The sequence below is a fragment of the Caretta caretta genome, chromosome 1 (assembly GCF_965140235.1).
Source record: "Caretta caretta isolate rCarCar2 chromosome 1, rCarCar1.hap1, whole genome shotgun sequence".
In the NCBI taxonomy this organism is placed as follows: Eukaryota; Metazoa; Chordata; order Testudines; family Cheloniidae; genus Caretta; species Caretta caretta.
The window spans coordinates 149749685-149773280 of NC_134206.1; the positions used below are offsets into that span (position 1 = coordinate 149749685).

Here is a 23596-nt window from a genome sequence, read left to right on the forward strand (position 1 = left end):
ACTCGCTTTCAGGTTTTCATTTTATCCTTTTTTGGGGGGCGGGGGGTGCATTGCCAAAGCAACCATCACATGTGTGTGAGGAGGAGTGTATTTTTTTTTCCGTGCAGTTCTACTTTGAAAATATATCAATGTAGAGCTGATCTATGGCTGAAAAGAGCTATTTTCTGATCTAATCTGAGTATCATTAGTACTCAATAATTCTGTACCCTGAGTACAGACTTATCTGTTCAAACAAGCATTCTTACTGCTATTAGCATTGTGGTATCATTAGTACTCAATAATTCTGTACCCTGAGTACAGACTTATCTGTTCAAACAAGCATTCTTACTGCTATTAGCATTGTGGATACAGTGCAGCTATGGAGGAATCAACTAGATTCTGTTCTGTCCCATGCATCAGCAACAGAATTTTATATAAACTCTGGTTACAAGAATCTCAGTTGCTACTTGGTGCATCTCACCAGATTTTTTCCTAGGCTCTTTTGTTTGGTATGGATTCGTTGAAGATACTATGGAATTTAGCTGGGTCCTTGAGTTTACAGGTACAGGTCATGTTCTTCCCACTTGGATGACTACATTTTAATCTTAGTTTGGTGGAGACAGTGGTATGTGCAGGGTAAGGATTTTTTTCTTAACATTTCCCTGGTTAACAAGGGTAAGTAATCCGGAAAGAAACTAGTTTAACTTTCAAATTTCAGACTGGGTTTGCGGGGTGGGCACTTTTCTGAGCCACAAATCGCTTTGTCAGTGCAGATCCCCTTCTGCTATGCCACCCCAGAGAGCAGCTCCCCTCAATATGAGGAACAACTGACACATTTCTCACTGAAGACCATCTGTAGCTATGATGCCCTGTTTAGACAACAATATACTGAGACCAGGTTGGAAAAAACATCTTGCCCCATCAAAGAATTCAGCAGTCACAGAGCAAGACATTCAGGAAGCACTGGAAAGAATCACTTAGGACATGTGATTCAGATCTATGACAATCATGGCTGATGAAGGATATGAGGGAGTACTTTAGCTCTCCTGTAGACAGAACTGGTCAACCAACTTAGATTAAGGGAACCTGTCAACCATCCTAAAAGCATTAAATAGTTGGACAAGAAAGGAAGAAAGGTAAGCAGCAGGATACGGACCCTGGACTTCAGGAAAGCAGACTTCGACTCCCTCAGGGAACGGATGGCCAGGATCCCCTGGGGGACTAACTTGAAGGGGAAAGGAGTCCAGGAGAGCTGGCTGTATTTCAAAGAATCCCTGTTGAGGTTACAGGGACAAACCATCCCGATGAGTCGAAAGAATAGTAAATATGGCAGGCGACCAGCTTGGCTTAATGGTGAAATCTTAGCGGATCTTAAACATAAAAAAGAAGCTTACAAGAAGTGGAAGGTTGGACATATGACCAGGGAAGAGTATAAAAATATTGCTCGGGCATGTAGGAATGTTATCAGGAGGGCCAAATCGCACCTGGAGCTGCAGCTAGCCAGAGATGTCAAGAGTAACAAGAAGGGTTTCTTCAGGTATGTTGGCAACAAGAAGAAAGCCAAGGAATGTGTGGGCCCCTTACTGAATGAGGGAGGCAAACTAGTGACAGAGGATGTGGAAAAAGCTAATGTACTCAATGCTTTTTTTGCCTCTGTTTTCACTAACAAGGTCAGCTCCCAGACTGCTACGCTGGGCATCACAAAATGGGGAAGAGATGGCCAGCCCTCTGTGGAGATAGAGGTGGTTAGGGACTATTTAGAAAAGCTGGACATGCACAAGTCCATGGGGCCGGACGAGTTGCATCCGAGAGTGCTGAAGGAATTGGCGGCTGTGATTGCAGAGCCATTGGCCATTATCTTTGAAAACTCGTGGCGAACCGGGGAAGTCCCGGATGACTGGAAAAAGGCTAATGTAGTGCCAATCTTTAAAAAAGGGAAGAAGGACGATCCTGGGAACTACAGGCCAGTCAGCCTCACTTCAGTCCCTGGAAAAATCATGGAGCAGGTCCTCAAAGAATCAATCCTGAAGCACTTGCATGAGAGGAAAGTGATCAGGAACAGCCAGCATGGATTCACCAAGGGAAGGTCATGCCTGACTAATCTAATCACCTTTTATGATGAGATTACTGGTTCTGTGGATGAAGGGAAAGCAGTGGATGTATTGTTTCTTGACTTTAGCAAAGCTTTTGACACGGTCTCCCACAGTATTCTTGTCAGCAAGTTAAGGAAATATGGGCTGGATGAATGCACTACAAGGTGGGTAGAAAGCTGGCTAGATTGTCGGGCTCAACGGGTAGTGATCAATGGCTCCATATCTAGTTGGCAGCCGGTATCAAGTGGAGTACCCCAAGGGTCGGTCCTGGGGCCGGTTTTGTTCAATATCTTCATAAATGATCTGGAGGATGGTGTGGATTGCACTCTCAGCAAATTTGCGGATGATACTAAACTGGGAGGAGTGGTAGATACGCTGGAGGGGAGGGATAGGATACAGAAAGACCTAGACAAATTGGAGGATTGGGCCAAAAGAAATCTGATGAGGTTCAATAAGGATAAGTGCAGGGTCCTGCACTTAGGACGGAAGAACCCAATGCACAGCTACAGACTAGGGACCGAATGGCTAGGCAGCAGTTCTGCGGAAAAAGACCTAGGGGTGACAGTGGACGAGAAGCTGGATATGAGTCAGCAGTGTGCCCTTGTTGCCAAGAAGGCCAATGGCATTTTGGGATGTATAAGTAGGGGCATAGCGAGCAGATCGAGGGACGTGATCGTTCCCCTCTATTTGACATTGGTGAGGCCTCATCTGGAGTACTGTGTCCAGTTTTGGGCCCCACACTTCAAGAAGGATGTGGATAAATTGGAGAGAGTCCAGCGAAGGGCAACAAAAATGATTAGGGGACTGGAACACATGAGTTATGAGGAGAGGCTGAGGGAGCTGGGATTGTTTAGCCTGCAGTAGAGAAGAATGAGGGGGGATTTGATAGCTGCTTTCAACTACCTGAAAGGGGGTTCCAAAGAGGATGGCTCTAGACTGTTCTCAATGGTAGCAGATGACAGAACGAGGAGTAATGGTCTCAAGTTGCAGTGGGGGAGGTTTAGATTGGATATTAGGAAAAACTTTTTCACTAAGAGGGTAGTGAAACACTGGAATGCGTTACCTAGGGAGGTGGTAGAATCTCCTTCCTTAGAGGTTTTTAAGGTCAGGCTTGACAAAGCCCTGGCTGGGATGATTTAACTGGGAATTGGTCCTGCTTTGAGCAGGGGGTTGGACTAGATGACCTTCTGGGGTCCCTTCCAACCCTGATATTCTATGATTCTATGACTATTCCCAAGACACCTCCTCTCTTGACTAAACAGATCTTGTACATCTCAAGATAAGCAGATCTCACTGTCCAACCTCTCATTCTTGAGCAAGATAGTAATGAAACTAGCTACGAATTACCCTCCACATAAACCAGTGTCCTGGCCAAATATCCAATGGGTAATTACGTTACACATATCCAAACGCTCCCTGCAATGTCAGGTGGATATGATATTCTTCTCAACTCTTGGGTCTAAATCTTTGCATACGGTGGTGCTTTACTTTTTCTAAATACCAGTGCTCTAAGATGACACATTTAATTGTAAAGAATAATTAACAAAAACCTACAAAGTTTGAACATTTTAGAAATCCACTTAAATCTTTCCAGACAGTCTCATGAAAAAAAAAATCATAGAAGGTTACACTTCTTTCCTACACGAACAACAGAACAGATTTTGAAGAAATTATAGGTAGGGGAAAGCTAATCTAAAGAGGAATTCAGTTGTTTGAACATGAAATAAATATTGCTTTACATAGCTTACTGATAACAAATTCACTGAACCCAATACATAGGGAGTAAATTGCTCATAGTGCTTTAAAAAAGCAACAGAACATGGGGAAGAATATCTCCTAAAATGAGACACCCCCCCCGCAAAAAAAAAAAAACCCACCTAGAAAATAAAGATTTTTGCTTCCTTCAAAACATAGTGGTCCTCAGCCACCAAAAGACAAAGGAATTTAACAAAACCTAATGTTGAATCACACAATGCCTTGTTTATCACATTTGGGATACTAATCAAATAAAGTGAAGACACAAGCGCTGCTGCTGCTAGGACTACCAAAAGCTATTCACAACTCAGAAAATTTAATCAACAAAAGAAATTTAACCAGAAAGAACTTATACAAACAAGAGGTGTAAATATCCAATCTTCCAATGAAAGGCAGGCATTTTCTGTCATACAGAATAAAGAAAGTGCATGAACTCTCTCTCTCTCTCTCTCTCTCTCTGTGTGCGCACACACATTACTGGTTATTACTGGAATACTTGGTATCTTTAATCAGGAGTAAAGTCAATTTCTAATAGTGGCATAATATTTTCCTACTTTTGAAAAAAGATTTAATTCAAAAGTGGTAAATGTTAAAAAAAAAAAAAAGTCAAAGATGTGTAGGATTATATAAATTAGGGTTCATGATTACCTAGGTTCTGTTCCCAGTTCTGCCTCTGTTTGTCCTTGGGTAAGTCATTTGTGAACAAATCCATCATTGTGTTTATTATACACTTCTTTTCAAATTTAAATGGTATAAAGCTTCCTTGCACAGATTTTTTTTTAAATGGGGTGTCTGCGGTGTAAAACTTTCTGGTTTTTGAAAAGTTGATGCATCTGAGCACGTGATGAATAATAGTACTTGGCATATATAGCTCTTAGCAGCTGTAGCTTTACACTTTACGTACATTAGCTAATTATTTTCCACAATATCCCATTGTGGTTGGTAAATAAGTACTTTAATCCCCATTTTAGAGACAGTGAAAATGAAGCCTGGAGAATTTAGGTGACTTGCTCAAGGCCACACAGCAAGTCAATGACAGAATTGAGACCAGAGCAATCTGCTAGCTGCCTGCCTAATTTACTACAGCATGCTACCACAGAGTCTCATCTTGAATCTAATCTAATTAATAAAGTAGTGTCTAATGAAGCATCACTGCAGAATCACTATGCTGTTTCAGCTAATCATTTAAGAAAATACAGGAAAATGCACATACATATGGACATCAAATGATCAATATAGAATGAGTTGGATCAAATGGATTTTTATAGCAGAGCAGTGTATAAAAACCCATTCCCCTCTCCTCCAAAAGTCAGGAGAGATTTGCTTGAGCTGTGAAGTTTGGAACAAGATCTGAATTCTTCCAAAGTGTACAATGGGGTAGGTTAGGATAAAGGGGTTTAGTTGGGGATATGTAATTCAGATTTTGCTTGCACTGGAAAAGCATCAAATACTAATTTTCTTCTTTCACTGTGAACAAGGAAACTTACAGAAATAGAAGTAAGTATATTTTTTCTTAAAGATGTTGCATGTTTTTGATAGCCACTATCTTATCAAGAGTTCATGTGGAAAGAAAATTTGAAACCTAAACACAAACCCAGCTCTTACAATTCTGCTATTCAGTGTTTTAGCTCAACAGTGGCAGGCCAATTTAATAAAATGAAAGAATGTCTCAGTGTTGAGACTTAGGCTCATTTTGTATTTTCTTTTCTCTCCTTGTTGTCAATGGACTTAACATATTTTCTAATGTATTATTATATCTCAGAGTATCAATGCATCATCTTCATACAGGAGTAAAAGGGTGTTGCCAATCTAAAAAGATGTTTTGGATACAAATATATATTTTTGTTCATTCAATGTATGGCGTTCTGTTTTTCATTACCAAAGTATTATCAAGGTTGATTTATCAATTGAGCAATATTTATGCTGACATACTTCTCTACTGTCTCTAGTTCTTCACTCTCCCAGCACTGAAGCCTCCTATCCCGCCTGAAGCCTCACTAAGCCCTCCAAGCAACTGCGTGTTTGCTTCCTTATGTGCCTTGCCTTTCAAGAAAACAGATTTCTATAAGGCACCCATTAAAATATGAACAAAAGGAAAATAAGCCAGGTTTTCAAGTAGTATCTGAATATTAAAAAAACAACACCAAAACTTAGGACAGTAAATGTAAGGCTTAGACTATGCAAATGTTGCATACACTTATACACACTAGTAGTCTTATTAACATCACTGGGACTACTTGCTTGAGTAAGTGATTTCCAACATGAGTAAAAAAGTTGCACAACCAAGCGCTTAATGAATGGGTGGTTCTCCAAATTTTGGCTTAAATATTTTTTCTGTGCTGTTTGGTAGTTATACTACTGACCTAGCTCCACAACACCCAAGATTAATTTCAAAATCTTTCTTTTCAATTCACATAAAAATATCTCAGTGACTCTCCGTATACAGGTAAATGATGGATCCTAATATAGCAGTGAAGCCACTACTATTGTTTTGTCTCTCCCAGGGTTAGCCACCTGCGCTACACAACTCCGCAGGCTATATTCACTGGTACAATTTATCTGCTTTGCATTTCTTCAGTGGTGCCAAGTAGAAGTAAACCTGGCTTAACTGGACAGTTATATCAAGGCTGTCTGGTGTTGCTGGGAAGTATTGGTGAATCTGGCCATACGTGTGCTATCCTGGGAATGCTGTGTGAGAGAACAATCCTGAGTGTGAGCTGTGATTGCAAGTAAACCTTTAATTTCTCAAGTGTTCATATTATTAAACATGCAGTTAACTGATTAATAGATATTTCTAAAACAGTTACAGAAAATAGACCACCACAACTCACTTCCCTTTTGTAGAACAACACTGGGTAGAAAGAAGCAAATTAAAATAAACTCTGTTGCAAAAAAATTTCTTGGGTACAGTAATTTCTAGCCATGAACAACACTTACTGGTCTGTAGCTCTCTCTCTCTGGCCTGTACATCAGCAAAAACTTGTTTGAAGTGGTTAGTAAAAGCTACAAGGTCTGCATCCAGAAACATTGGCCCTTGCTCTTTTTCTTTCAGTGCTTTACTTTGAACCTTTAGCTGCACAATTTTAGGCTGAAGGGCTGACAACCGGGAGACTTCTTCCTGTATAGGGAAGACAAAGATTCCAGAATAAAATCATCCTATAAGCGATTCTTCATCAGATCATCACTGTTCTTATAGAATAAAAGAGGGAAAGAGAACATCAGATATTCCTAATTCCTGGAACAGAAAATGGTGATGGAGAAGAACTAGAGTACTAGTTTACTTAGTTCACCTTACTGCCAGATTAGGATTGTTCTCTACTGTGTAAATCGCCAGTGTTTTGTCCAGTCAAATTTTAATACGCTCAGTGAAGTCCCTCAATCTTCACTGTAGAGTGGTCACCATAAAAAGTCAAATGTAACAGTTACTCATTTGTGGTATCGGATATGAAAACTACTTTCTTATACTGAGAATAAGAAATAACTGTGCAATTTGACATGTTATGAAATGGTAACTGTTGACCATTATCCACTTTTTAAAAGGTGACTATGCTGGTGTCCGTGTAAGAGGAGAGAAAATATCTTGGTATTGGCTGAGCTTCCCTAGAAAGTGGAGAGAGACTCAAGTTGGAAATTTCAGGTCTGCATCCAGATTTTGAACATCTCATAATTTAAGAGAGATAAGACATGAGAATTTGGACTGGTGTTTTAAAGATTAAAAAAAAATCATTCACAAAAAAACATATCTGCTCTGGGCTTGGTTTTCAAACAATGCCTACAGTTTAGGAGAGTTGTGGTTCAACTTACCTTCTATGATAAATTCTTCATTAATGTGGAGATTTATAATTACCAAAAACACTTTAGTTATTGAAATGAGCATTAGTCTAGAGTGAGTCAGAGTCATAAATAAATCTATACATAAATAGGGCCTAATTCGCCACTGCACTGATTTCAATAAAGTGACACCAAACTAAATCTGGTCTAACAAAGTGCAGAAGCAGGAACATAGTACATGAATTAAAAAAAAAATGTACATACAGGATGTGTAGGGAGCTCTCCACACTTGTGCCTATGCACAAGGGCTGTCCAGAATCCTAAATCAGCATATCCTTTATGCTCCCCTCTATGGCCCCTATTGGTGCCAGTTGCCAGAAAGAGGTCAGCAGGGCAAGGCTAATGATCATGACATGATTCTAGTATCCCCACCTACAGAGCTGTCCAGGACCATAAAAAGGGGCAGGCTTCACTGTGATACACTACACACACTGGAAATACTGCTTGGGAACTCTTCTTGAGTCAGGCTCCATTACTCTTGGGAACTCTAGGATGGCCCAATGGCATGCAGGGCATAAGCTAGCCATATGTTAGCAAAACTGAAATCCTGCTAGATATAGCAGGAATAGAAGGCAGCTCTATGAAATTCCTTGTATCAATAAAAAAATGTTGCTTTAAAATTATGTCATGAACTCATCTGTGAAAATACAACCTTCAGATTGCTTCCATAAGTATGTATAATGTTCTACAATAAGGCCCTTATTCAGCAAAACACTTAAACGCATGTATAAGTGCTCTGCTGCTTCGGGACCTAATTAAGGTGTGCTAAACTTGTATCAAAAGTCCAAATGCCAGAAGGGTTGCAATCAGAGGACAAACTAGCAAAGTATAACAAACCATTAAATTACCCAAGGAAATCAGTCACTTCAAGGAGCTGACTTTTCAAGCCTTAACAGGCACTTCTTTTTATTGACCAAACATTAATGAGTAAATTAAGTTCCTCCTTACAATGGTCTTAAGATATTGCATAACGTTCTGGTCATATGGCTATAACCATCCAACATCTAATATCAATTAAAAGTACAGCAGAACAAGCATTAGTTATTTGCTGAAAAGAACTAAATGTTTAATTTTAACCTCCATACACTGTGTCCTCCTGTCCTTTTACACTCATCATTGCTAACTTTCATAGACTGGGTATTGACAATACCTAGTTTTGAAAGATATAAAGACTGTTTTCCACTCTCATAATGAAAAACTGGCAACCATCATCTGACAAAATGTAGAAATACATATCAAGCATAATAATGAAAGGGTTGGAAAAGAGCCTCTAACCTTGCACTTTTCTAACTGTATCTTTACTGTAGCAGGATCTGCTGCTGATGTAGGTTGTACTTTCAGCCAGTTTTCAGCAGTAATTGCTGTCCGCTCCAGTTGCTGCAGCTGGGAGTAGAAGGCAATGATGTTATTTTGGTACTCCAGCCACGCCAGTCTCTCACTCAGCAACTGACAGAACTCAGTCCAGCGACTGTTCAACTGCTCTGAGGCTTGTTTGATGTTGTCAGCATTAAGGCCCTCTAAAAAGAAAGGAAGAAAAAAAAGTTCAATACTTATGTATCTTTAAGTCACAAAAAAGAAGCAGGGAAAGAATTTAACAACTCAGTTTCTGTATATAAATGTATGACTGTCATATATTAGTGGAGAGAGCATTTAAAATCTATTGTAAATTGCTGGCAAGATATTGCTGTTACTATGAGAATGAATCAAAATAGATTATAGCTCCATAATAGGAATAAAGCAGAAAGAAGAGATACAGCACACGGAAATAATTAAAGCTACTATGAGAAATAATAAAATGCCTTAAACTTACATTTCGGAAAACTCTGTCTTGATTGAAATTACATTTTAATACTTAGGGATGGCTTTTCTAAGTGTCCAAATAGTTTAGGAGCAAAAATCTAATTTCAAGTTTATGGGATTTAGGCTCCTAAGTAACTTTGTGTATTTGAAAATTCTACGCTTAGCATCTATATTACATACTACACATAAATTCAGCATTCACCATTATTGAAACAAGGCATATTAAGCAAAAATACTTAGTTTAGCAATTGCAATAAAGTTACTTGGAGCAGTGATGAGGTAAAAGAGCTCAGCCCTGGGATTTCACACTGAACAAAATAGGAATCAAAAGTAAAACAAAGGGGTTTTCCCTAGCACAATTTATAATTATTCTGAAATTTGGCACTGTAGGCATCAATTCAAAACTAATCAGAGTAATATCATTAATTTGAGTAGCTCATATTTACTACAGATATCAGGAGGCTATGATATCAGATACTATACAGATATCAGATAGAGAAAAGCTCTAATGTGAACAGTCATATGTACTTCTTGCTGGCATGATTTGTAATTATACACATAGCAATACTACAGATAATGAAGTCAGAGTTAATCAAATTGTAGTATCAATGAGCTTGAGAGCACATCTTTAATAACAAGCTCACCACTATCCCTACGGGCCAACTCTGCAGAAACAAAAGTCTTCAGCTCATCAAAATAATAAAATATCTTTTCCCCCCTCGATCTTTCCAAACACAAAGGCTATACATCAGTAAGAATCATAGAATATCAGGGTTGGAAAGGACCACAGGAGATCATCTAATCCAACCCCCTGCTCAAAGCAGGATCAATCCCCACTTTTTGCCCCAGAACCCTAAATGGCCCCCTCAAGGATTGAACTCACAACCCTAGATTTAGCAGGCTAATGCTCAAACCACTCAGCTATCCCTCCCCACATACAGAAGCCTCAAACCTAAACTTCAACGTAACTATATCTCTCAAAGCCATAGCTTGTTTCTCCAGGCCTGTGTGGGCTTTGGTATATCTGGAGTATGTTAATCTTTTTTATTTTGAAGAGAAATATAAGATATAATAATGTTGCATTCTGCCCCATCCTCCACCCAAAAATTCCCTCATTATGGTTACAAAATAATTAAGATATCAGAAGGCAAGTATGTAAACACATTCATAGAATTTTAAATTGTTGAGATACATTTGTACAGTGCCTAGAACAATGGGGTCCTGATCCATGGTTGAGGGCACCAGTCACTACTACAATGCAAATTAATAATTTACAGAGATCTTCTGTTCTAAAAAGGTTTCTGTGTATTCTTAGGAATACACAAAAACACTTTACAAATCTTGTTAAAATTTCCTAGGACTTAAACTTTTCTACTCTACAATATTTTTGGCTGGATTCTCTGCCATGCTGCTCAGTGTCTGTGTGCAGCTCCCTGGTTCTCAGGCATGCTCTGTGCTGGAGCCAACTCTTGGTTGTTGTATTGAACTCCACTTGGAAAGTGGCTGTCCAACAATTGAAAGTAGCTGGAGTACAACAGTGCCACAGGCTATGTCTCTTTCTGCTCCTGGTATACTCCTTCCTCTCTTACCCCCCAAGCAAATGTTGCATGATTTTGAAAAACAAGCCAGGAGTTATAGGCGTAAGAAGCTGCTAAATAGCCCTACATTGCTTGGCCAACTCTCCAATTCAGAAGTTGTCACTGTGGTTAGATGTTCAGCGGTGGGTGGGTGTTCTCCTGTGTGCTATCCCAGCTCTGTGCAGATAACTGGCACAGCTCAAGCGAACTGCCCAATGACCACAAGCTCCGTTAAGGTACAAAGGCACCCAGCCAGGTTTATTGTCAAAGAAGCACAGTCCTAGCTCCCTGGATCAATGTCTACAGTTATACTAGCACAGGTATGCCCATGACAATGGATGCGGCTCAGTGAATGGCGGGAATTGCCCCCTCGGCTGGCCAAAGACACTCCCTCTGAGATACATCTTTATACACCAATACAAACAAGTTATGTATTTCCCCTGATCTATCAGGTTGCCACCCATTGCTTTGTACCTGTAGGTTCGATCAAAACATCTCTATCCCTCATGCTGTCATCCTGACCTTATCCTTAAGCTGAGTAAGCATGTTCCTGTTATCTTTGGGGAATGTGCTGGTATCAGGGTGTACCACCTTTCTGTTTGTGTGTATATTCTTGTGCCTGGCACTACTTAGGAAGGTGTTTCTGAAGTATCAACCCCGTTCTTGCCAGATTCTGTGAGCAGGGCCTGCCTCTTGCTCACAACTTAACTTGCCTACTTTAGCCCAGGCCTCTGATACAAGGGCTTATGTCTCAGGCTCTCGTCCTACTACAGTCACTGTTGTGGTACAGTCCACTCACAAACACATTACAAGAGAAAGGATGGTGTTTGGGAGAGGGAGCAGACAGGGTTTGGTGTTTGGATCAGGGAGAGAAGAAGAGTTTGGGAGAGCATGAGGATGTCAAGCTGTACTTTGGGGTATGCCAAACTGTAAGTCTGAACATGTTTCCTGTGGCCACTTGAGGGAGAGAAGGCAGGAGACGTAAATCCATTTAGTACACTTCTGGAACCAAGTAACAAGATGCATCAGTGTTTTTTACCTGGCATTTTTGGCATTAGTGGGTTTGGGTATGCAACTTCATTTAGCATGTGTTCATGTTTAATTAGCATGTGACTAATGCTAATTAGGGGGTAGCATGATCCTGCACATGGAGTCTGAATGGATACTTTTATTAAATGATCAACATATGGACACAAACTCATCAGTAGCAGAAGCAAATGCACTAATAGTATAGTAGTAGGTACACGTTTTGCTATGCTAAACTAAACTAAATGGTTTGTTTCAGCAATTAGTTCTGTCCTGCCTGTAGGTTTGGACATAAATTCTGAGTAGCAATACATTCATAAAATGCCTGAGAACCGTAAAAGAAGGTACAAGGTCCCTGACTCTACATCCTTAACTACCCCTGGGTCCGGTGGACACTGCCTGTGATTTCATTTGGGATAAGTAAGAAGGTCATTGAAAAATACTTACTACTAGCTTTGTCTTCTAACTGCTATGAATTTGACACTGGAGTGGGCTTTCAGGCCAAAGTTATGATTGCATGGGGGCTGCAGCCTTGGACTATCTATGGTTCACTGACAGTTTTCTTTCCGGTCATATTTTCTTCTAGGATTGGAGAGTCGTATATTCCAGGCTAGGGTCTGATTGCAACAGATCCCTCCAGAGGGCTCCTTACACCTCTTATCCTCCCTTGAGTCCCCAATCCCTCTCAACTTGTTTAAATACACTGAAAATTCCCAAGTTAGTAAAGTTCTATTAACTTATGTCCAAACATTGTGTCTCATGTACTCATGTTCCCAGACCAGTAAAGGGATCCTTTGGCTTCTCCTGTGACTGTAGGCAGAGGCGGATTAAGGTCTCGTGGGGTCCTGGGCCACAGAAGGTCCAGCCCCTGTTCCAACCCTTCCATCTGAAGCCCCAACCACGGCTCTACCATGTTCTGCCCCTTCTCCTGTGACCCCACCCCTGTTCCACCCAAGGTCTCCGTTTCACCCACAGTCCTGCCCCATTCCCCCCCACACTGCAGCCCCTCGTGTGCTTTCTGCCCCCAAGACTGGAGAAGCTCTGTCCACTCGCCAGAGCCCTGGAGTCACAGCGGAGTGAGAGTTCCTCCAGCCCTGAGGCCATGGCAGGGAGTGAGAGCTCCTCCTGTTTCAGGGCTGCAGCTGGGATCTGGACACTGGGGCTCTGTCCTGCACCTGCCCTTCCACCACCCGCTCAGTCCTTTTGCCAGGGACCAAGGTCAGGGCGCTGGAGCTTCCCCTGCCCACTCTGTGGCTTCTGACAGGTTTCCGGACTTCCGCTGCCCTGCAGCGGATTTCTGCTGGAGTGCCCATTTTTACAGGGCACCCTAATTGCCCAGTATGGTTTAGGTTGGGCATTAGGAAAAACCTCCTGTCAGGGTGGTTAAAGCACTGGAATAAATTGCATAAGGAGATTGTTTAATCTCCATCACTGGAGATTTTTTAAGAGCAGGTTAGATAAATACCTGTCAGGGATGGTCTAGTTAATAGTTAGTCCTGCCATGACTGCAGGGGACTGGACTAGATGACCTCTTGAGGTCCCTTCCAGTCCTACGATTCTATGATTATATGAATGGTGTTTATTTTATTTCAGTCTAAAAATGTTTAAAACCTTTTCATCCATACTGTTAACATCAATTTCCCTGTTAGTTATTATTTTCTGGGAGTTGTATATAAAAAAAATTGATAATCATGTACAATGAGCAATACAAAACCCATTCAGTACTAATATGCTAAAATTTCAGGGTTAATGAATCATAATCCTGTCACATTTCATATTCTAAAGAACCCCAATATACTCAGTGGATAAATATATTGTACCCAGAAGACATAGATCATTACCTGAAGTGCATCCATTTATTTTATTACCTTGTGTACCGTGCATAACAAATTGTATTAGAATATTTTTAATTATATAGCATCTTATATGCAACTACTTTGGGACTGTCATTTAACATGAAGTCTACCTTGTCAAGTTTATTTATCATTAGCCGTGGATCCAAGATAGAATAATGCAATATTACCTCTGTTTTTTTGTTTGTTTTTTTTAGAGCTCACAACTCATAAGGATATTTGGAATGGCAACTTCAATGAGACATACTAACAAACTTCCTCCTTATCACGGTAGCACTTTAAGTGTTGCTTCATTTCAAATTGATTTTGCAATCATTTTAACCCATCAGAAGTTCACTGAGTATTCATTTTGATACAGTAGGTGTTTTATCCTAAGTCACCATAACAATCAAGAGTCCACTCACAAATCCCCACACCCTGCTTCACTCTTTCAGTTTGCCAGCAGACTTTTAAAGTTGAGAACATTTTAAAAGAAGGGAATGCATGATCTGCTCTTTTTTGGGGGGTGGGGGAATAGCTCATCTTAAGCGATCACTCTCCTTACAGTGTGCATGATAAACACCCATTTTTTCATGTTCTGTGTGTTCATCAATCTCCTCACTGTATTTTCCACTGAATGCATCCGATGAAGTGAGCTGTAGCTCACAAAAGCTTATGCTCAAATAAATTGGTTAGTCTCTAAGGTGCCACAAGTACTCCTTTTCTTTTTGTGGATACAGACTAACATGGCTGCTACTCTGAAACCTGTCATTATGCAAGGCACTGCATTTAGCCGTATGGAGTGGAAATCTATCAACTTCATGAAAAAACTTGTACAGATACAGACAGACATCATCTTCCTTTCCAAATGCAAACAGATGGACATCGTACCAAAAGGACTGAAAGTAAAAAATCCATGACAATCTACAAACCACACAGCTTGCTGACAGCTTGTGCCACATGCTCTCAAAGAAACGGCGGAACCACCTGATCAACATCCTCTACAGCAAACAGGGAAAGATTAAGAATTAGCTCTCAAAACTGGATACTCTCATAAAAAAACAACCTTCCACAAAAACTTCCTCGTGGCTGGACTTTACTAAAATTAGACAAGCTACACTTTGCTTCTTTACAAAAGAAAAAGGACACTAAACTATCTAAAATACTTCATGCCACAAGAGGCCACAGCAGTAGTTCCCTTAACCCACCCACCAATATTGTTAATCTATCCAACTATACTCTTAGCCCAGCAGAAGCATCTGTCCTATCTTGGGGCCTCTCCTTCTGCCCCTCCACCCCCACAAACGTGATACAGTTCTGTGGTGACCTAGAATCCTATTTTCGACGTCTCTGACTCAAGGAATATTTCCAACACACCTCTGAACAACATACTAATCCACAGAGACCTTCCTACCAACACTACAAAAAGAAGGATTCTAGGTGGACTCCTCCTGAAGGTCGAAACAACAGACTGGACTTCTACATAGAGTGCTTCCGCCGACGTGCACGGGCTGAAATTGTGGAAAAGCAGCATCACTTGCCCCATAACCTCAGCAGTGCAGAACACAATGCAATCCACAGCCTCAGAAACAACTCTGACATCATAATCAAAAAGACTGACCAAAGAGATGCTGTTGTCATCATGAATAGGTCGGAATATGAACAAGAGGCTGCTCGGCAGCTCTCCAACACCACTTTTTACAAGCCATTACCCTCTGATCCCACTGAGGGTTACCAAAAGAAACTACACCATTTGCTCAAGAAACTCCCTGAAAAAGCACAAGAACAAATCTGCACAGACATGCCCCTGGAACCCCGACCTGGGCTATTCTATCTGCTACCCAAGATCCATAAACCTGGAAATCCTGGGCGCCCCATCATCTCAGGCAGTGGCACCCTGACAGCAGGATTGTCTGGCTATGTAGACTCCCTCCTCAGGCCCTACGCTACCAGCACTCGCGATATCTTCGAGATACCACTGACTTCCTGAGGAAACTACAATCCATCGGTGATCTTCCTGAAAACACCATCCTGGCCATTATGGATGTAGAAGCCCTCTACACCAACATTCCACACAAAGATGGACTACAAGCTGTCAGGAACAGTATCCCCGATAATGTCACAGCAAACCTGGTGGCTGAACTTTGTGACTTTGTCCTCACCCATAACTATTTCACATTTGGGGACAATGTATACCATCAAATCAGCGGTACTGCTATGGGTACCCGCATGGCCCCACAGTATGCCAAAATTTTTATGGCTGACTTAGAACAACGCTTCCTCAGCTCTCGTCCCCTAATGCCCCTACTCTACTTGTGCTGCATTGATGACATCTTCATCATTTGGACCCATGGAAAAGAAGCCCTTGAGGAATTCCACCATGATTTCAACAATTTCCATCCCACCACCAACCTCAGCCTGGACCAGTCCACACAGGAGATCCACTTCCTGGACACTACAGTGGTAATAAGTGATGGTCACATAAACACCACCCTATACCGGAAACCTACTGACCACTATTCCTACCTACATGCCTCCAGCTTTCACCCAGACCACACCACACGATCCATTGTCTACAACCAAGCTCTACGATACAACCACATTTGCTCCAACCCCTCAGACAGAGACAAACACTTACAAGATCTCTATCAAGCATTCTTACAACTACAATACACACCTGCTGCTGAAGTGAAGAAACAGATTGACAGAGCCAGAAGAGTACCCAGAAGTCACCTGCTACAGGACAGGCCCAACAAAGAAAATAACAGAACGCCACTAGCCGTCACCTTCAGCCCCCAACTAAAACCTCTCCAACGCATCATCAAGGATCTACAGCCTATCCTGAAGGACGACTCATCGCTCTCACAAATCTTGGGAGACAGGCCAGTCCTTGCCTACAGACAGCCCCCCAACCTGAAGCAAATACTCATCAGCAACCACACACCACACAACAGAACCACTAACCCAGGAACCTATCCTTGCAACAAAGCCCGTTGCCAACTGTGTCCACATATCTATTCAGGGGACACCATCACAGGGCCTAAGAACATCAGCCACACTATCAGAGGCTCGTTCACCTGCACATCTACCAATGTGATATATGCCATCATGTGCCAGCAATGCCCCTCTGCCATGTACATTGGTCAAACTGCACAGTCTCTACATAAAAGAATAAATGGACACAAATCAGATGTCAAGAATTAACACATTCATAAACCAGTCGGAGAACACTTCAATCTCTCTAGTCCCTCGATTTCTGACCTAAAAATGGCTATTCTTCAACAAAAAGACTTCAAAAACAGACTGCAACAAGAGGCTGCTGAATTGGAATTCATTTGCAAATTGGATACAATTAACTTAGGCTTGAATAGAAACTGGGAGTGGTTGAGTCATTACACAAAGTAAAACTATTTCCCCTTGTTTATTTTCACCCCCACCCCCCGCACTGTTCCTTCTTGTTAACTGCTGGAAATGGCCCACCTTGATTATCACTACAAAAGGTTTTCTCCCCCGCCCCACTCTCCTGCTGGTAATAGCTCATCTTAAGTGATCACTCTCCTTACAGTGTGCATGATAAACACCCATTTTTTTCATGTTCTGTGTGTATATAAATCTCCTCACTGTATTTTCCACTGAATGCATCCGATGAAGTGAGCTGTAGCTCACGAAAGCTTATGCTCAAATAAATTGGTTAGTCTCTAAGGTGCTACAAGTACTCCTTTTCTTATTCCCATCACCGTCATAGGCATTTTCCTGCCTGAAGCGTCAGGTGGGAGTGAAGCACCTTGACGTCTGTAGACACTAGTGATGACAACAGAATGTTTTTTTCTCTGAACATTATTCTCTATCTCCTGACTGGCTGTGTGCCACAACCTATTCCTATCCCTTTATTGCTATACTCAGACTGCCTATACTCCATCCTTCCCTCCAGTGTTCCTCTTCCCATTCCTTCCTTTCCACCACTCTTTTGTTCCTATTTCTCCACCTGACCTCTGTTCCATAATAACAAAGAAGTAAAGTAAAGAAAAACAAACTAAGACATGTATTCATCATTACCCTGATCATTTCTCTCTTATGATGTCTCTCATCTCTCTTATGATGTCTTCCACCCTTTGATTTTTGTCTGGTTTATGTTTTAAATTCTTCACCTTCCTATCTGCCCATGAATTTCACCAGTGGTCTAAATCTTAAATAAATATAAATTAACTTGTTGGATGTCTAGTACATGATCTTATAAGAATAGAAGATAAATTGTTGTAATCACATCATACTACTGAACAATTTCTGCAAGGAACATATTGTGTATTGGGTACCATAATAGTATTAGGTGTACCACAAATGAGTTGGAGCTTCCATCTTGTTAAGCTTCTAAAAGTTAAATAAATTAAGCATCTCTTCTTCCAAATCAACCACATATTTCTCCCTCCTTCCAGGCCCCAGTCTAACTGTCTCTGCCAAATCCAAAAAATGTTCTCTAAACTCAACTTCCTGCCACTGTGATGATGTAGCTAATGGGAAATGAGGAAGTATTTAATCATGGCACTCTGTCTACAGAGCGCTGGTCATCTGCTCTGTTGAAACCTTGGGCTCTCTGGAGCTTCACCAGAATCTCCTCCAGACTGCACTGTGCTAATAAACTTTGCAACTGACACAACGTTGGGAGGTATAGCCAATATGGAGGACGACTGGAATATCATACAAGAAGATCTGGATGACCTTGTAAACTGGAGTAATAGAAATGGGATGATATTTAATAATGCAAAGTGCAACATCATGAATTTAGGGACTAACAACAACAATTTTTGCTGTAAGTGGGGATTTATCAGAGGAGCAGCAACACCTGGGTGTATTGGTTGATCACAGGATGACTATGAGCCATCAATGTGATTCAGCCATGAAAAAAGGCTAACACGGTCCTAGGACGCATCAGGCGAGGTATTTCCAGTAGAGAAAGGGAAGTAGGAGTACCATGATGCAAGGCACTGGTGAGATCTCATCTGGAATAGTATGTGCAGTTCTGGTCTCCCATGTTTCAGAAAGATGAATTCAAACTGGAACAGGTGCAGAGAAGGGCTACTAGGATGATCCGAGGAATGGAAAACCTACCTTATGAGAAAAGAAAAGGAGTACTTGTAGCACCTTAGAGACTAACCAATTTATTTGAGCATGAGCTTTCGTGAGCTACAGCTCACTTCATCAGATGTATACCGTGGAAACTGCAGCAGACTTTATATACACACAGAGATCATGAAACAATACCTCCTCCCACCCCACTGTCCTGCTGGTAATAGCTTATCTAAAGTGATCATCAGGTGGGCCATTTCCAGCACAAATCCAGGTTTTCTCACCCTCCACCCCCCCCCCCCCCCACAAATTCACTCTCCTGCTGGTGCTAGCCCATCCAAAGTGACAACTCTTTACATAATCAAGTCGGGCTATTTCCTGCATAGATCCAGGTTTTCTCACATACCCCCCACCCCCATACACACACAAACTCACTCTCCTGCTGGTAATAGCTCATCTAAACTGACCACTCTCCAAGTTTAAATCCAAGTTAAACCAGAACATCTGGGGGGGGGGGTAGGAAAAAACAAGAGGAAACAGGCTACCTTGCATAATGACTTAGCCACTCCCAGTCTCTATTTAAGCCTAAATTAATAGTATCCAATTTGCAAATGAATTCCAATTCAGCAGTTTCTCGCTGGAGTCTGGATTTGAAGTTTTTTTGTTTTAAGATAGCGACCTTCATGTCTGTGATTGCGTGACCAGAGAGATTGAAGTGTTCTCCGACTGGTTTATGAATGTTATAATTCTTGACATCTGATTTGTGTCCATTTATTCTTTTACGTAGAGAATGTCCAGTTTGACCAATGTACATGGCAGAGGGGCATTGCTGGCACATGATGGCATATATATCATTGGTGGATGTGCAGGTGAATGAGCCTCTGATAGTGTGGCTGATGTTCTTAGGCCCTGTGATGGTGTCCCCTGAATAGATATGTGGGCACAATTGGCAACGGGCTTTGTTGCAAGGATAAGTTCCTGGGTTAGTGGTTCTGTTGTGTGGTATGTGGTTGTTGGTGAGTATTTGCTTCAGGTTGCGGGGCTGTCTGTAGGCAAGGACTGGCCCGTCTCCCAAGACTTGTGAGAGTGTTGGGTCATCCTTTAGGATAGGTTGTAGATCCTTAATAATGCGTTGGAGGGGTTTTAGTTGGGGGCTGAAGGTGACCGCTAGTGGCGTTCTGTTATTTTCTTTGTTAGGCCTGTCCTGTAGTAGGTAACTTCTGGGAACTCTTCTGGCTCTATCAATCTGTTTCTTTACTTCTGCAGGTGGGTATTGTAGTTGTAAGAAAGCTTGACAGAGATCTTGTAGGTGTTTGTCTCTGTCTGAGGGGTTGGAGCAAATGCGGTTGTATGACAGAGCTTGGCTGTAGACGATGGATCGTGTGGTGTGGTCAGGGTGAAAGCTGGAGGCATGCAGGTAGGAATAGCGGTCAGGAGGTTTCCGGTATAGGGTGATGTTTATGTGGCCATTGTTTATTAGCACTGTAGTGTCCAGGAAGTGGATCTCTTGTGTGGACTGGACCAGGCTGAGGTTGGTGGTGGGATGGAAATTGTTGAAATCATGGTGGAATTCCTCAAGGGCTTCTTTTCCATAAACCCGTCTGAGAACACTTCAATCTCTCTGGTCACGCAATCACAGACATGAAGGTCGCTATCTTAAAACAAAAAAACTTCAAATCCAGACTCCAGCGAGAAACTGCTGAATTGGAATTCATTTGCAAATTGGATACTATTAATTTAGGCTTAAATAGAGACTGGGAGTGGCTAAGTCATTATGCAAGGTAGCCTGTTTCCTCTTGTTTTTTCCTACCCCCCCCCCCAGATGTTCTGGTTTAACTTGGATTTAAACTTGGAGAGTGGTCAGTTTAGATGAGCTATTACCAGCAGGAGAGTGAGTTTGTGTGTGTATGGGGGTGGGGGGTATGTGAGAAAACCTGGATTTATGCAGGAAATAGCCCGACTTGATTATGTAAAGAGTTGTCACTTTGGATGGGCTAGCACCAGCAGGAGAGTGAATTTGTGGGGGGGGGGGGGGTGGAGGGTGAGAAAACCTGGATTTGTGCTGGAAATGGCCCACCTGATGATCACTTTAGATAAGCTATTACCAGCAGGACAGTGGGGTGGGAGGAGGTATTGTTTCATGATCTCTGTGTGTATATAAAGTCTGCTGCAGTTTCCACGGTATACATCTGATGAAGTGAGCTGTAGCTCACGAAAGCTCATGCTCAAATAAATTGGTTAGTCTCTAAGGTGCTACAAGTACTCCTTTTCTTTTTGCGAATACAGACTAACACGGCTGTTACTCTGAAACCTACCTTATGAGAGGAGACTCAAAGAGCATGGCTTGTTTAGCCTAACCAAAAGAAGGCTGAGGGGAGATATGATTGCTCTCTAGAAATACATCCAAGGGATAAACACCAGAGAGGAAGAGGAGTTATTTAAATTAAGCACCATTGTGGACACAAGAACAAATGGCTATAAACTAGCCATCAAGAAGTTTAAGCTTGAAATTAGGCAAAGGTTTCTAACCATCAGAGGAGTGAAGTTCTGGAACAACCTTCCAAGGGAAGCAATGGGGAAAAAAAAAAACTAACTGGCTTCAGGACTGAGCTTGAAAAGTTTATAGAGGGGATTGTATGATGGGACTGTGTACAGTGACATGTGGCCCATCGATGACTGCCATTTGCAAAAATCCCCAACTGCTGGAGATGGGACACTAGCTGGGCAGGGCTCTGAATTACTACAGAAAATTCTTTCCCAGGTTTCTGCCTGGCAGGTCTTATCCACATGCTCAGAGTCTAGATGATCACAATGGTTCCTTCTGACCTAAAAATCTATGAGTCCCACCTTTGATTCTGAATGAACTCCAGATTAACAAAATTTGAAGTAAACAATCTATAAGAAATTTTCAGATAGTTTAGGTGCTGGTCCCAAAATGGATTTCAACAACAGGCACAGAGAGAGAGGGGGAATTTATCTGAATTATTCTGAATCTTAAAAAGTTTACATGTTTAACACAATTTGAGATTTATGCTTAGAGTTGAGGTAAACTTCTGTTTTTTGTTCAATCCCAGTCTGGAGGTAATCCTATTTAATACCAAATGTATTAACTCATAATGAATTGGAAGATTTAGACAGATAGAAAATTCACAGTACTTACAATTCCAAAAGTTTGCATATGACAGTTAACTTTCCCCCTACTCAAGATATAATACTAAACACTTTGCCACATATTCCTGTTCACAGCAAGTGAAAAAGTTTAGTTAAAATAATCTGTCTAATTCTCCTCTGCTGAGAATACTTATCTCATTTTACACTTTAACCTTTTGGTAATTATTGCACTTCTTATTTACTCTGTACTCTACTCATTTTGGAATTGCCTTTGCAGCTGTGGTGTATGTGGAAGTTCCATAAATATCAGGCTGAACAGCTGTGAAGGCGGCTCCCTTTTCCAAAAGGGTACTTGCCCCTCTAAAATTGCCAGTAAGGGAAAGTTCCTTCTTACACAGACAACTAAGATGTTGTTCTAGCCAGGGTGGAGTCATGTACTCCTGGGAACAAGACTGTCATGATGCAAAGCATGAGGTCAGAAGAACTGAAAGGGCCACGCTCAGTTACACTGATCCACAGCTAGCATGCTCAGTGCCAAAGTCCTAGTGGGAAGACACGTTCCTTCCGATAGACTGATATTTGGGAAACCTCATCCTGTCTTTAAGGGGCCGCCTTCAACAATTATGCACAATCCTTGCTGCTACTTTAAGCAACAGTGGCAAGTGTCCTCCCTCCAAACAGCATATCATCATAAATAAATATTACTTATTAATGAAAGAACCAAGCCAGAAGTGAGTTTGGACCTCTTCCTCTCACTATGACCTCATAACCAGAGTTACTACATCATAATATCAGCCGCATGCATGCACCATTTTGGGAGGCAAGAGGGGAACAGAGAATCACAAGTTACAAGAGGGAATTTCAGATGGAAGTGATTGTCTGTTTGATACTAAGTGTAGTTGACACCTAGGCTTTGGAACAAAGAGGTGGTTGTGTCATAATACCAGTTCCTGGGGCTACTGGTTCTCCAACTGAAACCAAACGTAGACAGCAAAAAAATGCAAATGGAATTGTCACCAGGGCAGTCAAGTGCAGTGCTGTTCCTCCCAGCCATGAGGCAAAATAGAAGAAGGAGATTTTTTATATTTTCTTATCTGCACTACATGGACCTGACTCTTGACTCAATTGGCTCAATGTGCACATATCAAATAGTGCCTTACAAGGCTTGCACAATCCAGGGAAAGTATTCTTCCAGGCCAAATAGATTATTTTTAATACCAATTAAAAGAAAAATCTGCTATAGATATTTTGTACATGACCAACCATGGAAAAGGTCAGGATAAGGACTCTGTCCCAAGCAGGATGGAAGTTTCTTGAGGTTCTGCCTCACAGACTTTCCTCTGCATTGCTCCTTGTGTTTAGGAATGAGACCATTAAAATCTGTCTATCCTTGAAATCTATGACAACTTGGCAGGCCAGGGCCATTGCTTGAGGTACTGTGCCTATACACTGATGCTGGGGTGACTCCACAACTACCTAGGCTCATTGACATTTGGTTAGCATGGCAATTTAGTATTTTATTCACTTG

General features: G+C 41.5%; 2 protein-coding genes across 12 annotated transcripts in view; one reads left to right on the forward strand and one right to left on the reverse strand.

The window, feature by feature from the left end:
• DMD (dystrophin) overlaps positions 1 to 23596 on the reverse strand; it is a 2122534-nt gene that overhangs the window by 1195667 nt on the left and 903271 nt on the right. For all 11 annotated transcript variants that reach the window (XM_075132091.1, XM_048863664.2, XM_048863629.2 and 8 more), the window contains 2 exons: positions 8934 to 9175; positions 6765 to 6945 (listed from right to left, as the gene is read on the reverse strand). In XM_075132091.1, coding sequence (XP_074988192.1) covers positions 6765 to 6945; positions 8934 to 9175 — 423 coding nt within the window. The remainder of the gene's footprint in view (positions 1 to 6764; positions 6946 to 8933; positions 9176 to 23596) is intronic.
• On the forward strand, positions 14124 to 17563 carry LOC125642425 (uncharacterized). The gene is made up of 2 exons (XM_048863791.2): positions 14124 to 14184; positions 14634 to 17563. Exon 2 carries the CDS (start codon positions 15934 to 15936, stop codon positions 17095 to 17097), a length of 1164 nt encoding a protein of 387 aa, XP_048719748.1. The 5' UTR covers positions 14124 to 14184; positions 14634 to 15933; the 3' UTR covers positions 17098 to 17563.

Excerpts from the sequence above, each read along its gene's own strand:
- LOC125642425 (XM_048863791.2), top strand. The coding sequence starts at position 15,934 with ATGGATGTAGAAGCCCTCTACACCAACATTCCACACAAAGATGGACTA.